This window comes from Sabethes cyaneus, chromosome 3, assembly GCF_943734655.1.
Source record: "Sabethes cyaneus chromosome 3, idSabCyanKW18_F2, whole genome shotgun sequence".
NCBI classification, from domain to species: domain Eukaryota; kingdom Metazoa; phylum Arthropoda; class Insecta; order Diptera; family Culicidae; genus Sabethes; species Sabethes cyaneus.
This window is the reverse complement of record NC_071355.1, coordinates 30736916-30750770: the sequence shown is the minus strand read 5'-3', so window position 1 is coordinate 30750770 and position 13855 is coordinate 30736916. Positions and strand designations below refer to the sequence as shown.

At 41.0% G+C, this 13855-nt stretch overlaps 1 protein-coding gene across 2 annotated transcripts in view; it reads left to right on the top strand.

Annotated features, from left to right (window-relative positions):
• Window positions 1-13855, top strand: part of LOC128741105 (neurofibromin) — a 56328-nt gene that overhangs the window by 31484 nt on the left and 10989 nt on the right. For both annotated transcript variants that reach the window (XM_053836681.1, XM_053836680.1), the window contains exon 6: window positions 2180-2430. In XM_053836681.1, coding sequence (XP_053692656.1) covers window positions 2180-2430 — 251 coding nt within the window. The remainder of the gene's footprint in view (window positions 1-2179; window positions 2431-13855) is intronic.

The window sequence follows — 13855 nt, the reverse complement described above, 5'->3', positions numbered from 1 at the left end:
GAGAAGAAACCTCCAGTGCACGGAATGTTTGATTTGACGAGCACCGCCAGCATTCGTTGGAAACGAAAAGCTAAGCATAGCTTAGCTAGGATCAGGATTCACCTTGATAAGTGATGTGATCGTAGAAGCAATGAAGAGGAAAGAGCTTAGAAAAACTAGGGAAAATTTGGCAAAGTATCGACGAGCGCAGAGTGAGTTGAACTAGAACAACTATTCTACACTCAGACAATTCCTTCCGATATGTCGGTAGTACAATATGCCCACGTATCAAATTTGCGTGGATTTCAAGGCAGCATACGATACAGTTGTGCGCGAAGAGTTATGACAGTTAGTGCACATGTCCCACGCGCGTGTTTCGGTAGCACTCTCGAGTTCTATCGAAACGGTTGATGGATGGTCCCGTATTTTATTTAACATCGCTATTGAAGGTGTGAGCGGACGTCAAAACAGGACAAATGATCTTCAACAAAAGTAACCAACTCCTAGCAGATGACCATGGCATCATTACTAAAAACCTTGGAACGGCGGAGGCAATCTACGCAGATCTAAAAACGGAGAATCGTACTCCTGGTGAAAGTCGGGAGGCTACGGTGGTCCAGCCATCTCGCAAGGATGTACCAACGATATCAGGACTACGATCTATAGTGTATAGTGTATAGAGAGATCTTACGTACTGGATAGCTCAACCAGGTCGAAGCTGACTTGCAAGTGTCGAGATGCTCAACGAATTTTCGACGAGCGGCCTAGGTCGAGTACAATGGAGACAAGTTCTTGATACCTGCTTCTGTGATCTAAACATAGGGAGAGAAAGCGGTTAGGTTGGCAATTTGTCGAATCTAATTCGTCATCCGCATGTCTGGGCGAAACATGTCTTGATTTTTAATTGGTCCAGTAATTACTGTTTTTCAACAGATCATGCTAAATGGTACGTCACTCAAGTATCAAACAACGATGCGGGGCCTAGCCTTAGGCGTTCCATTGGACCGAAATCGTACAGACACCGTTTTGCACGGCGTAGGCATCATTGCAAAACCGCCATAAAACTTCTCAGAGCGATATCTGGACGCAGAACGAACAGCAGTAGACAAATGAGACTTAAAGTAATGAGACAGCTTGCAGCACACATTTAATCATACTTGAAGGCCCTGTTAGCTGTCGGTATCCGCTTGTTTACTTCACGGCTCATATCGTTGTCACCAAGGTAAACAAATTCCAAAACCACTTCAAAACTATCGCGTTGGCCACAGTCTGCAAAATCTATCGCGCCAGAATGGTAATCCTGACAGTATCAGAACGGCTGTGAAAAAAGTCCCAACCGTGTACACCAATGCACCGACGGTTTGTAGGCATACTAACGCGTTGGATTCGGCATCCACGACGAATGGTTAGTATATTAATTTGGAATAGACGACTTGGGCTAGCCTTGTCATGAAAATATAAGAAACTCTTAAATTGTTGCATGGCCCTTAAAAGGACCGATTGTTTGATTATCATAACTAGCACTAACGCACTTAGCGTAATTTTCTTTTCGGTGAACTGGAGTTCCGATAACCGCAAACCAGGCACGGCTTGTTGCAACGAACCAACCGGAAAACCACAACAGCTATATGTGATCGACGTGACTTTCGCGAGCAAGCAACAAGAATCGGTTCCTCCTATTTTTCATGGTCCGTCATTCCATCGTCTACGTTGAACAAATTGAAGGATTTCAATTTCTGTCTGAACAAAAGAGCAAAGTTACCAGTGAGCCGTTTACCTGTTGTAAGGTGAAAGAAAAAGAAAAATTACGCTAAGTATTATTGTAGCATTGGTGATGAAAAGATTTGTGTTGCTCATCATCCTCGCACTGTTGTGCATGATAAGAATGTAACCATTTGGGCCGGTGCTTGCTCAAAAACCATTGAAACATCATCCTTCAATGCTGTGAGAGTTAACTTACCACCTGATACATGCAAAGATATTGTTATTTCAGCTATTTTTGACGCCAGAAAATTCAATGCAGTGAACTATGTAAAATCCTGGGAGCCTAAACCTATAGCTACAATAAAAAAATCTCCAATTTTTTACAATATTTCAACAAGCATGATTTATTTGGTCATAGTGAATAAATATGTAAACGGCTAGCAAAACCAAAGAAAACTAAAATTTTAAATAACCCGAACTGATTACCATTTCCTAGCCTTGGTCTGTCTGTCGGAGGAAGTCCGGTCGCGATGTCACGTTAAGCACACCCTTCCTCGTTGGCCAATCGAAACCGGTGGCGGCTCCGAGGCCGGCGGTGCCGCAGATCACTTGTCTGCCGGTGGAACCGGCAGTGCACAAGGTGGTGCAGCCGGAGGACAGAACGTTCGACGGCAAAAGTCCTGGGATATGTTGGACCAGTCGGCCATCCAGTACGCCCGGCAATCGCACAAAGTGCAACCGCATCAGGTAAGTGAAACGAACGTAGCTGTCGCACTCGACGACGCAATCAACCGCCTCGATAAGACGAATTTCATTTCACTAACTACCTACCGACCTACCTACTTAACACTGTTACTGTGATAGAGCCCTTCGGTAGCTCTGATTCGAGTTAAACTAAACTAATGATTCGTTTTCCTTCCTCGATTGATTTTCAACTCATTCTTGTGTAGAGTTTTACTGTTGAAAAATTTTGGCGTAGGGTATTTAGTTGAGATTTTCGTTTCTTAAAACCCCGTAGAGTTGACTAAATATTTGTTTTCCTTCCTGGAGATACGCTACATTCTCATAACTGGTCTCACGATGGTCACCTGATCGTTCTCACAGTTATCACATTGCTCCATACTGTTGCATTCACGTTCACGTTCACCGTTTTTCGTACCTCTTCTGTTAGTTGAGAGACATCAGTTCCGTTACATGTTGTTTGTTTCCTGTTACATACCGATCCCTTAAGGGGAAATTTTGTTCACAATTTTAGTTGTTGTGAATTATCCTATCTTATTTCTTATTGATATTCTGTACAGTAACACTGTGTCTTATCTTCCAACATTAGTTGAATTTGGTTGATTTACCAACTGTTATTGGCTTTTTCCTTTGATTAATGTTTGTAAATATGTCAGTTAAAGTTGCAGATTCATTTCGCTATTTTTGTTTTATTTTCTCAATTATATCTACTTGGTAAATCAACTCAGTCATTTAGAACTACATCCAATACATTCTAGTAGCAATGAACCATCCAATTACGATGTTATTTACAAGACCCATTTTTGTATGAACCCCTCCGTTTCCCCATTTAGGACCCGGCAATCAAAGGAAAATCCTGGCGAAGTTTAGACTTAACCCATAATCCGCACATGGGAATGATCAGTCATTCCTCGTTTGTGTCACATGCTTGTACTAATACCAATACGACAACTAGCACACCCTCCGCGTATAACACCACCACCAATAACAACACTATCACCAACAACGCGAACACCACTGGCGGCAGTAGTCAGCACGGCGGAGCCTACCATCGAAGCGATTTCCGCAATCGTCGCTCCTCGTCGGAACCAGTTAACCACCAGATGGTGCTGGTCAATCCAAACACTGCCAAACTATTGGCCCTCAAACAGGCACACATTTACACGGGTACTAGCATCTCCTCTGCTCCTCCCTCCGCTGCTTTTGGCCCAAATAATACCACTACCAACGTGGCTTCCACAACTACTACTAACAACAGTAACATTAATACGAACGCTGCTAGTACCGCAACGATCACCACTACTACCAATACCAATAACTTGAATATCGCTTGCACAAGCTCCGCCACCACCACCAGTACGCTGACGATCAATACTGCCAACAGTAGCGCGACAAACAGTACTAGTCCGGCGCAGTCTATCGAAGAGATCGAGAATGACGATGAGGCCAATAATTTCATCGTTGACTGCTTGCAAGACATTTCATCGATCAAAGTAAGGAAACTATGCGCAGAACTTGAAACGCAACCAGAAATCCAATCAAAATCGTTTCTCTCCAGCATTTTGCCAAATTCCAGTCTCCTCTTTTCAACTTACCTACTAAACACATTATCTCTATCACTACTCGTTTTTACTTCGTTACGTTTTCTAAACTCTCTAACTCTCTTAAAGCACGCTCACTGAAGAATTGGTATTGTACTTCTGCCCCTCCCCCTCGAAAAAACCACAACCTGCACTCTTCTTTCCCCTGTATAAATTTGCATTTGTTAATAAATTCTATCAGCGTTGCATCTCCGGTTGGTTGAACCATTAATTCCATTCCACCAGCCAAAAACGCTAAAAACGGGTAACTTATCACAGCGAACAAAGAAAAAAAAAGTAATCAGGTTGGTTCTTCTCATATTAAAACTACTCAACACCACCTCAGTATTCAAATCCCATTGTATCCGTGCGTCTGTGATGGTTTTGAAAACCTAGCGACGTTAGTTTTATGATAGTTTTAAGAACAAAAATCTTTCTTTTTTCGGTTTACAACTGTACGGAAAATTTCTCTCGTGCATCGTATTGCATTCTGCATTTAGCCGACAGTTTACACGATAAGAAGATAGGTTGCAGGCTCGAACGGCGATGACCCGACAATACTGTTTAAGTTGTCATAGAGAAAAGTAGAGAAATTGCCTCGAAAATCGTTGATTCTCGTAGAATTATTCGTTGGACAGCAACGGTTAATCAGAAAAATAGCAGGTTTTTATCGAAAAATTTCATTACTGTTCATCATCTCATGACTGACTGACTGAGTTCGCTCCCATTTAACCCGTGGGAAGCTGTCAACGCACTCTAACCCGTTCCCTCTGGCCCGTTACAACTAATGGCAACTACCTAAGTAATGTGTAAACAACACACAATACACCTTACGTGCAAATCTTCTAATACGGTATTATTACCAGGATGCCACATCCTCCCCATGCGTAAAATAAACAATTCAATATATATTATTTCAGGTCAATTATAGATAGTTTATACTACACGTTGCTGCTGCAGTCGTCAAATTATATTGAAATTCGTAAACGTTCGTTAAGTTTTGCAATGTGACGACCTAAAATAGAAAATACTTCTTGTCCTAAAATCTTTGTTAGGACACGCATAATAGTCACAGTATCTACATCCCAAGTAACAATCCAATAGCAAATTGGTCTTATTCATTTCTGATAGTAGTTTTATCAGAGCATTTCAAAGTCTGTTAGGTTTTATAAAGTTTCTCCTCAAGTGGATTTTATCTTATTTGACTAACATTTCTGAGATATGACTGAAGGAGACTTGAAGAATTATCCATAAAACTAAATTATCAATAAGTGTAATTCACCTTATAAGGGGTTTTAAAGGATACTTCATTTTTGCTTAAAAACGACGCTCCTCAAAACTTAACAATAGTTTTGACAAAAACTTATGACATTCTTCTGCAAGATTCGTTTATCTTAACAATACTGCCATAAAACTCTCTTAAAATCGTATATTCTTGAAAGAGAAATTATACTCTTGAATAATAACATTCTAACGTAAACAACTAATTTGTCAAAATGAGCATCTAAACCTGGAGAAAAGTGAAGAATACAGATCTTTTAAACGAAAATTAAGCAAAAATCTGTGTAATATTTTGAAAACTCTTTCATATGAACAATCAGCGAAGTCACAAAACAATATAGATCTCAGGACTAACTGAACTGGGGAAGGACAGTGCCGGTAATGATGCATTTGCCAGAGGCGGTGCGGGTTTCCTCTAGAGCTTTTCGAATTTTTTAAACTAAATTCATAAGTCAGATGTCTTTGTATGGAAAATGTTTGAAGGCACTGAAGCAGTTGAAGCATAATTTTGAAAAACAGTTGTACCGATTGTAAACTAAACGCTTGGAACTGTCGTGCAGTCCAAACAGCACAAACAATACGTTACATCGATACTTCGTTGATGTTTTCTTTGTTTATACTAGAATGGTTATCTTGTAAAAACTTGGTGCCCTCAAGTAATTCAAACAATTCTTATTCAAGCGCAACTTGTCTTCTTCAAGAATACAATAAGTATTGATGAACTTATCGCGCTCTTGGAAAAATTTTCTTTGTCTTGTGCAAGAAATGTTAGCCTAATAAGCGCTTTCGGGTTGATTTAGATGAAATCATTGAAAAAATGGCGAACAGGGCTATTTTGATTACTTTTGAAATTGTAGTCAATTGAATATGGGCGCTTATAGATAGGTATTATGCAATACCATTAGTGATCTTATCTTTTTAAATAAATGTTTAGACATATAAAAGCCTTTTTGCCACAATTAGTTAAAAATTTGGTAGCTATCAACTTCTTCACGAAACCATTATTTTTTTTAATTAATTTAATTTTTCAATAATCTAGCAAAAATAACTGGCGCGTTAAAATTTTCTAACTTTTATGTCACAAAACATCGACAAACCGAGCGTGGCATGAAAAATGTCTCATTTATGAGCGACAAAGCAGCTGCTTTTATCACGATTTTTATTTTCAATTTTCATTTATACCCATTTCGAAATAGTAATATCTGTGAATGCTTATAGCTTATAGCTCTTGGTCAATTTAAAACATTTAAGGCTGTGAAAAGTGTATGATGTCTTGCAAGTGTTCTTTGAAGAGACAAACATAAAATCATCAACACTTGTGGCGGTTTTCTTGTTGTTTCAAGCGACTCTTGGAATTCATTATAAATAGATATCGATAAGAATTACAAGTTTTAAAAGGATCTTTGGAAATTTTCTTGAGAACCTTCTTTAGTGTGGGCCTCCCTCGCCTTATAAGGGTTTTATGGCTGTTTTATCGTAGTTTTGTAGAATTACAAGTTTTGAGATCGGTTTTAAGCAGCAAATGCTGGAAACCTCTTCAAGTGCACCTTAAAATTTAAATTGTTACTTGGGATGTCATCTTGTCATTGATGCTGTGCATCTATCAACCGTACCTTCCTGAAGTCAATGGTCACGATAGTCTACCTATCCAATGTTTTAACGGTTTCATAACATTGCCCTTGGACTCTTCGCGACTTAATCGTCATAGATGTTGGTCATGACTCTCTCACCGGATCAAATTTTAGTGACTTCAAGCTTCGAAAAATGAATAATCACAGAGAAATAATAAAACCAACGTAATTTCCTAGCAAGGAAGCGTCTAAATCTGTACTTTCACTCCTACAGTTGCCGAAAACTATATGAAAAACTAGAACCAGAAGGAATGCTTCGGACATTGCTTACCTAGAAGTGACTTCGTCAAAATCGCGAAAATAATCAGTCAACTGTCAGATTTCCTCATTCCTCCAATAACTCCAGGAGTTTGATCTCACCACAGTGAATCTGCACCGGCTCTTCGTCTTTTACTCCAAAGGCAGTTAACTCTTTAGGACTCACATCGACCTCAGACCTACTGATACTGGGTTAGGATGCGCCGAGGTTAAGTTCATAGTAACCCTTCTTCTACTACCCAAATCCTACCAACCAACTCCTGTCATGTCAACGCTAGTGCCATCCTCATACGACCGCTTTTTTTACCAACTAATACTGGGGTGACACTGAGTACCGATACCCCCGCCGCAGTCACGACCGTTTTTCAGTCGTCCCAGACATGATTAACATGATTATCTGTTGCCAGTCTGCGTTTAACGAAACCTTACAGATGGTTCGGGTATATTAGCAGAACGTTCGTGGACTTAAATTGATGTCCTGTTTTTTTGAGTGCGCTTTGGTGTCTGTAAATGTATTTGATTTGCTGTGTTAGACTCACGGGTCAGCCGATTAGTGATATACTTCAACGTTGGATTAAAAATTCAGGGCCTCTTCGCTGAATTGGCTTGAGCATTAGATTAGGGTGGGGCATAGGTGCGATATTTGAAGTTGTCATCAATTTTCATGAGATAAAAAGAAGCAGAACAATAAAATATATTTTTCTGATCAAGTGCCGAATCGCACTTTTGCCCCATTAGCGGGGTAAAAGTGCGAATACCGCTGGGCAAAAGTGCGAAGCTTGAATCCATGAAATCAGCATAGCAGTAGCTAACTAAACCATAATATTTTTAATCTACGATATATTACGGTAAGGAAAATTCTCAATTTGCACCTTTTTTATTTTCCGCTGGCGTACTGCAGCCTCCGTGAGATCAAAACTTTAGCACACGTTTTTTTTTTGTTTCACAAGCGGATAGATACTGTTTTCCTTCAGTCTGCATCTGTAGAGCACACAGTTTTCTACCGATCTTTCATTTCTAGTACCTGTAATATAGTGTCTAAAACTGTATAAATTAACTATTCATTTTTGCCTCGTCCGAGAGTCGCACTTCTGCCCCGTCTATTAATCGCACTTTTGCCCCACTAGGTGCTTGACGGTGCTTGATCAAATTATGGAAAAGGGAAATATATTTTGTAAATTCGTATTTCAAAAGAGATTCGCTGCTACAATTTTTTGACAAGTAATATCCTCCTTATGATATCGTATTTGCCGTATAACGAAATATTACATCAAAACCACTCTAAAATAATATTTTCACATAACTCAGCTTCATAAACAACAGTTATTTACGATAGATTCAAGCTATCAAGGTAGACACCCGTTCATACCAATGTAGTCAATTTACTCTGATCCTGTACTGATAAATGATTGAATCGCACTTTTATCCCCATCGCACTTTTGCCCCTCCTTACCCTATTTTTTAGCATACTGACCGACCGTAGATCCGACGTTACTTCAACTGAAACCCATATAAGTTTCATTGGCTACATTTTTTAAGACGTGCAATAAGGTGACTATCGGACTGATATAGTATCGAAAGGTGTTGATAATGGCGTTCCTTTCATTTATTTTCTTCAGGCACGTACACCTGCAGCTTATTCCACTCTGTTGTGTGACTTCGATCTACTACAGTCGTTTTCTCGATCTGTCACTTATTAGTAACGCAACCTAATGTGAGGTTTTTAAAGCAACTGAACTGAACTGCTACCTCTCGATACTTAACATCCAGCAGCGCTTGACATTTCAGTCAGTCCAGCAGAGCCGATACTGTTCGTCGAAGCTCCAGTTTACTCCTCAGCGTGTGCCAGTACGAACATCTCTTTAGTCTAATCCACTTCCTCGACAGATGAAAAGATCACCTTCCTTGGCTCTGTAAAAATACTAGAAACTGCATATCTCGACATACCTATCGAACACTAGTGCTACTGCTCAGTTAGATGCAGCATACACCGATATAATATAGCTACATTTGACCCAATTGATCATGGGGTTCTTGTAGCAAAGTTCGAAAGACTCGTTTGCTCTTATGATATGGCTCTCGTTTTACCTGATGAAACGCACATGTCTCAGGAGTGCCACAAGGTAGTTATTAGGGATCGCTAATTTTCACATTGTTCATTAATGATGTTTCGCGGTTACTGCCGAATGGTTACTTAAAACTCTAAGCAGATGATGTGAAACTATATTTTAGAACAACTTCTAAATAACGTATGCTTTAAAAAATGGACTAATTTCGATGGTGATGAATAAAAAAAACACGAAACATAATTTTCCCTGAACAAATTTTCCTTAAATTCTACGTTTTGTAAGTTTTCTGCAAAAAAGATTTTGCGCCCTGCCGGGCGTCCTTACATCCTGCGCCTTTTTAGCCATGAAATTATTGGAGTAGATGCTCCTGTTTGAGGTTCGCCCAAAATTTTGCTAGCGGTCGCAACTGGGGGACGTTTGTAGGGTTGGCGGTCATCGGTACAATGTTTATCTTCAGCCGGTCCATCCCCTCTAGTGAACTCTTGGCACTATGGGGCATGACCAGGTCTGTTCAAATGACCACATCCTTCTTTGCGAGATACTTCTTGAAGCAAGCGGCAACTTCCAGTAGGCACTTCGCACTGTATATCTTTCTTCGCAAGCCCCGAAGGGAAGAATAGTGCCTTGGATATTCCCTTCTCGCCGGTCGTCAGCCACAGAAGGACCTTCTTCGGGAACTTGGTGTGAGAGATATATTTGAGATCATCGCTTACCTCTTTGATAACCAAGTCTACTATGGTAAGCGAGTGATCGTGGAGTCGAATTAACCGATGAAACTTCTTGTCAGTGCAAAAGTTCCTCTTATAGTTAGGTGTACTGGTCAAAGGAATGCAAAATGAGTCCACGCCAGGGACGGCTATATTTTTTTATAGGAGCCACTGCGACCATTAGTTAGATCTATTGTGATATACTTCTTCTTCTTCAGCATAAAACCGGGGTGGCTCGTGCTGTTTCAAACACTCGTCTCCATTCAACTCGGTCTTGAGCCACTCGTCGCCAATTTCCTAGTCGTCTCAGAAGTCGCAAATCGCTTTCGACCTGGTCAAGCCATCGTGCACGTTGGGCCCCCCTGTTCCTGGTGCCGGTGGGGTTGTTGAAGTGGACTATTTTCGTCGCACTGTCGTCCGGCATCCTTACGACGTGTCCGGCCCACCGTTGCCTGCTAACTTTCGCTAGATGTACGATGGGAGTCTCCCCAAGCAGTGCCTGTAGCTCGTGATTCATACGCCTCCGCCACTCCGCTTTCAGTTTGTACTCCGCCAAATATCATTCGCAGCACTTTCCGCTCGAATACGGTAAGGGCGCCTATGTCCTCCGTGAGCAGCGTCACGGCTTCAAGTCCATAAAGAACTACCGGCCTAATAAGAGTTTTGTACATTGTTAGCTTCGTGCGGCGGCAGATGCTTGGAGATCTCCTTACTAGTGTTGTTGTCCGCGGTCACCAGCGATCCCAAATACACGAACTCTTCTACCACTTCTAGTTCGTCGCCACCAACGGTTACCGTCCGTGGGTCGCGCGTTTGTTTCCTATGAGCCTCTTCCTTTCATGTATTTGGTCTTCGATGCATTTATTTTTAGCCCAATTCTCCTAGACTCTACTTTCAGTCTGGCGTAGATTGCCTCCGCCGTCACAAAGTTCCTGGCTATGATATCGAAGTCATCTGCAAAGCCCAGAAGTTGGCTACCCTTGGTAAAAATCGTGCCTTTCGTTTCGATGCCCGCTCGTCGGATTACAACCTCAAGAGCGATGTTGAACAGCATGCAGGATAAACCGTCACCTTGTCTCAACCATCGCCGCGACTCGAAGGAACTTGAGAGTGTCCCAGAGATGCGTACCAAACACATCACTCGCTCCAATGTAGCTCTGATCAGTCGCGTCAGTTTGTCCGGAAAACCGTGTTCGTGCATTATCTGCCGTGGCTTGTCTCGATCGACTGTATCGTATGCTGCTTTGAAATCAATAAAGATGTGATGCGTGGGCACGTTGTACTCCCGACATTTCTGCAAGATCTGTCGACTCCTGGTTCAGTAACCCCAGCTCCTGTAGATTTGCCACTTCAAGAGCCATCGGTATAAAACAAGAGTAATCCCGGACCCGTTTTAGAACCCCCTTCTTTCCTTATACTGCAATCGGTTTCGATTACTTTGAATGGTATATCGAAATTTGTTCCAGTTTCCATTCAGTCCTCATTCCAGATTATATGGATTATAGGGTTAAGATTATATGGCTTTAAACATTTTTCCCGATAAAAGTGCGTTTTCTCAACAATGATGGTGTTGGTCGTTACGTCAACTATGCATCCATGGGCAGTCTAGATAATCGTTCAAATTTAGCTTATGGTCAAGCATAACATTCAAGTATTTAGTACGCTTGGATAGCTCCAAACGAACTCTCCCCAGCTGTAGAGCTGCAATATTGTGTTTTCCTTTTCTTGTAAATGTTATGATGACTGTTTTAGAAGGGTTAATACTTAGTCCTTCCAAGTTACACCTTTTAAGTGTGTAGATTTGGACAGATTGCATTCTAATGAAAATAGTACGCTCATATTTTTCCCTCACTAAAATTGTTATATCATCAGCGAATCCTATGACTGGCCTTTGTCAGCCAACTTGTTTAGAAGATCATCGACTACGAGATAAGTCTCCCCTTTGAGGGCAACCCCCAGTTGGATTTGTCGTTAAAGTAGAGTCTACCAGTTTTGCTGTTATTGTTCGGTTGGTTAGCATACCATGTGTCTCATTTGAAATGCATCTGTCGAAATCCAGTGCTTTATTTGTTGAACTGTGTAAGGCGTTGTCAAGTGCTCCCTCAATATCAAGGAAAGCTGCAAATGAGATTTCTTTATTGGTAAAAGACTTGTCTAGTTTTGAAATCAACGTATGAATTGTTGTTTCAGTTGATTTTCTAGCTTGGTAAGTAAGTATGGTAGTTTGATATGAAGACCCATGATTTTTTCCTTCATTTTCAAAATCACAGATGTGAGACCAATTGATATGTATGCTTTGGGATTTGTCCTGTCACGTTTTTCCGCTTTCGGAATGAAGACGACCCGGACTTCTCGCCATTTCTTACGGATGTATCCTAGTATCAAACTGGCCCTGAACATCCATCTGATCCTGGAGACTGAAAGGGCCTTACAGAATCCGCTGCCCACTCAACTCTCGACTCCGTGAAAATAACATTGGCTAATCTTTGAACGCTTGCTTTGTTCCTAATTGAACTAGATTGAGCTGCGTTAAAGTCCCGTGCGTCAACGGAAGGCGTTTCGTTTGATTTGAGCTTGGAAATTGTGTTTCGATCATGACACTAAGCAGTTCCGAGAATTGGTTGTAAACCGGCCGTGTTTATTTTTTAGACTTTCCATTGATGTGACCTTTTGTAAGAGCTTTGTGAAGTTTTGCTACAACAGGCAAGTTTGTCTTGGGTTATGCACAAGACACGACCGCATAGGTGACGTAGGACCACGTAAGTCTCTTGGTAGCACTAGTAGGATGTATTCATGTATGTAATAATACGATTCTTCATGTATACAAGCTACATACGTAACGTTTATCAAAGTAGTAACATTGTATAGATTCAATCCTCAACCGATTTTGGAGTTATATCCATGAATTGATTGAATCTATTTTATTAAAACGAAATCAAGTCAGTAACTAAACCAAACAGTAAATAAATTTTTATGATCTGTTTCTACGTTGAATAGTGCTTTTCCTCTGGTAATCGGAAGACGGTACGCGAGAGTTTTCAAAAAGTTGAAAATTTTGCCCAACTTTTCTGCGGCTTACAAAAGAACACTGATATAGCATTTACAACCGGCAGACGTTTTGGAAGTCTCAAAAAATGTCGCCCGTGACCAGAAAACTTATTTCCATCATTTGTTTGTCGTCCGCAATGGCGAAAAATTCAACTTTTCCCTCGTTGCCTGTGTTATTATGGTATTGACTGGGCAAGAAAATATAATAAACTCTTCAATCGTTGTGTGGCCCTTAAAAGGACCGATTGTTTGATTATCATAACTCCAGCTTGCAATAAACTTACATTAACGTACTTAACGTAATTCTCTGTTCGGTAAATTGGAGTACCGATAACCGCTAACCAGGCACGGCTTGTTGCAACGGACCAGTCGGATAGCCTCAGCAACTATGCGATCAACAAAGCCGTTCGTGTATGGTCCTGAATCACGATGAAATACCACTCCAAGTGGCCGGCTGCAAGTGACATGCGATGCTTCTGGTCGTTTTGTTGTCACGTGCAGCATACTGCCAATTCCAGAACTTCAGCAGCCAGATATTTCATCACGGCAGCAAAACGAGTGCTTTAGCTCCCACAGACGCTCAGCATACTTTCCTTTCCTGAGCAGCCGATGAACACGATGGCAAACGATGTTGGCAGTAGCTCAGCTAGCGTTTGCATAATGCTGTTCGCCGGCTTACCTCGTGTTATGTACCAGAGCAAGCGACAGTAATCGGCCACACCTATTTTTCACGGTCCTTCATTCTATCATCTACGTTAAATAAAATGGAGCATTTCAGTTTCAGTCTGAACAAAAGAGCAAAGTTACCAAGGAGCCGTTCGCTTTTTGCTGCCAAAGAAAAATTACACTACGTATTC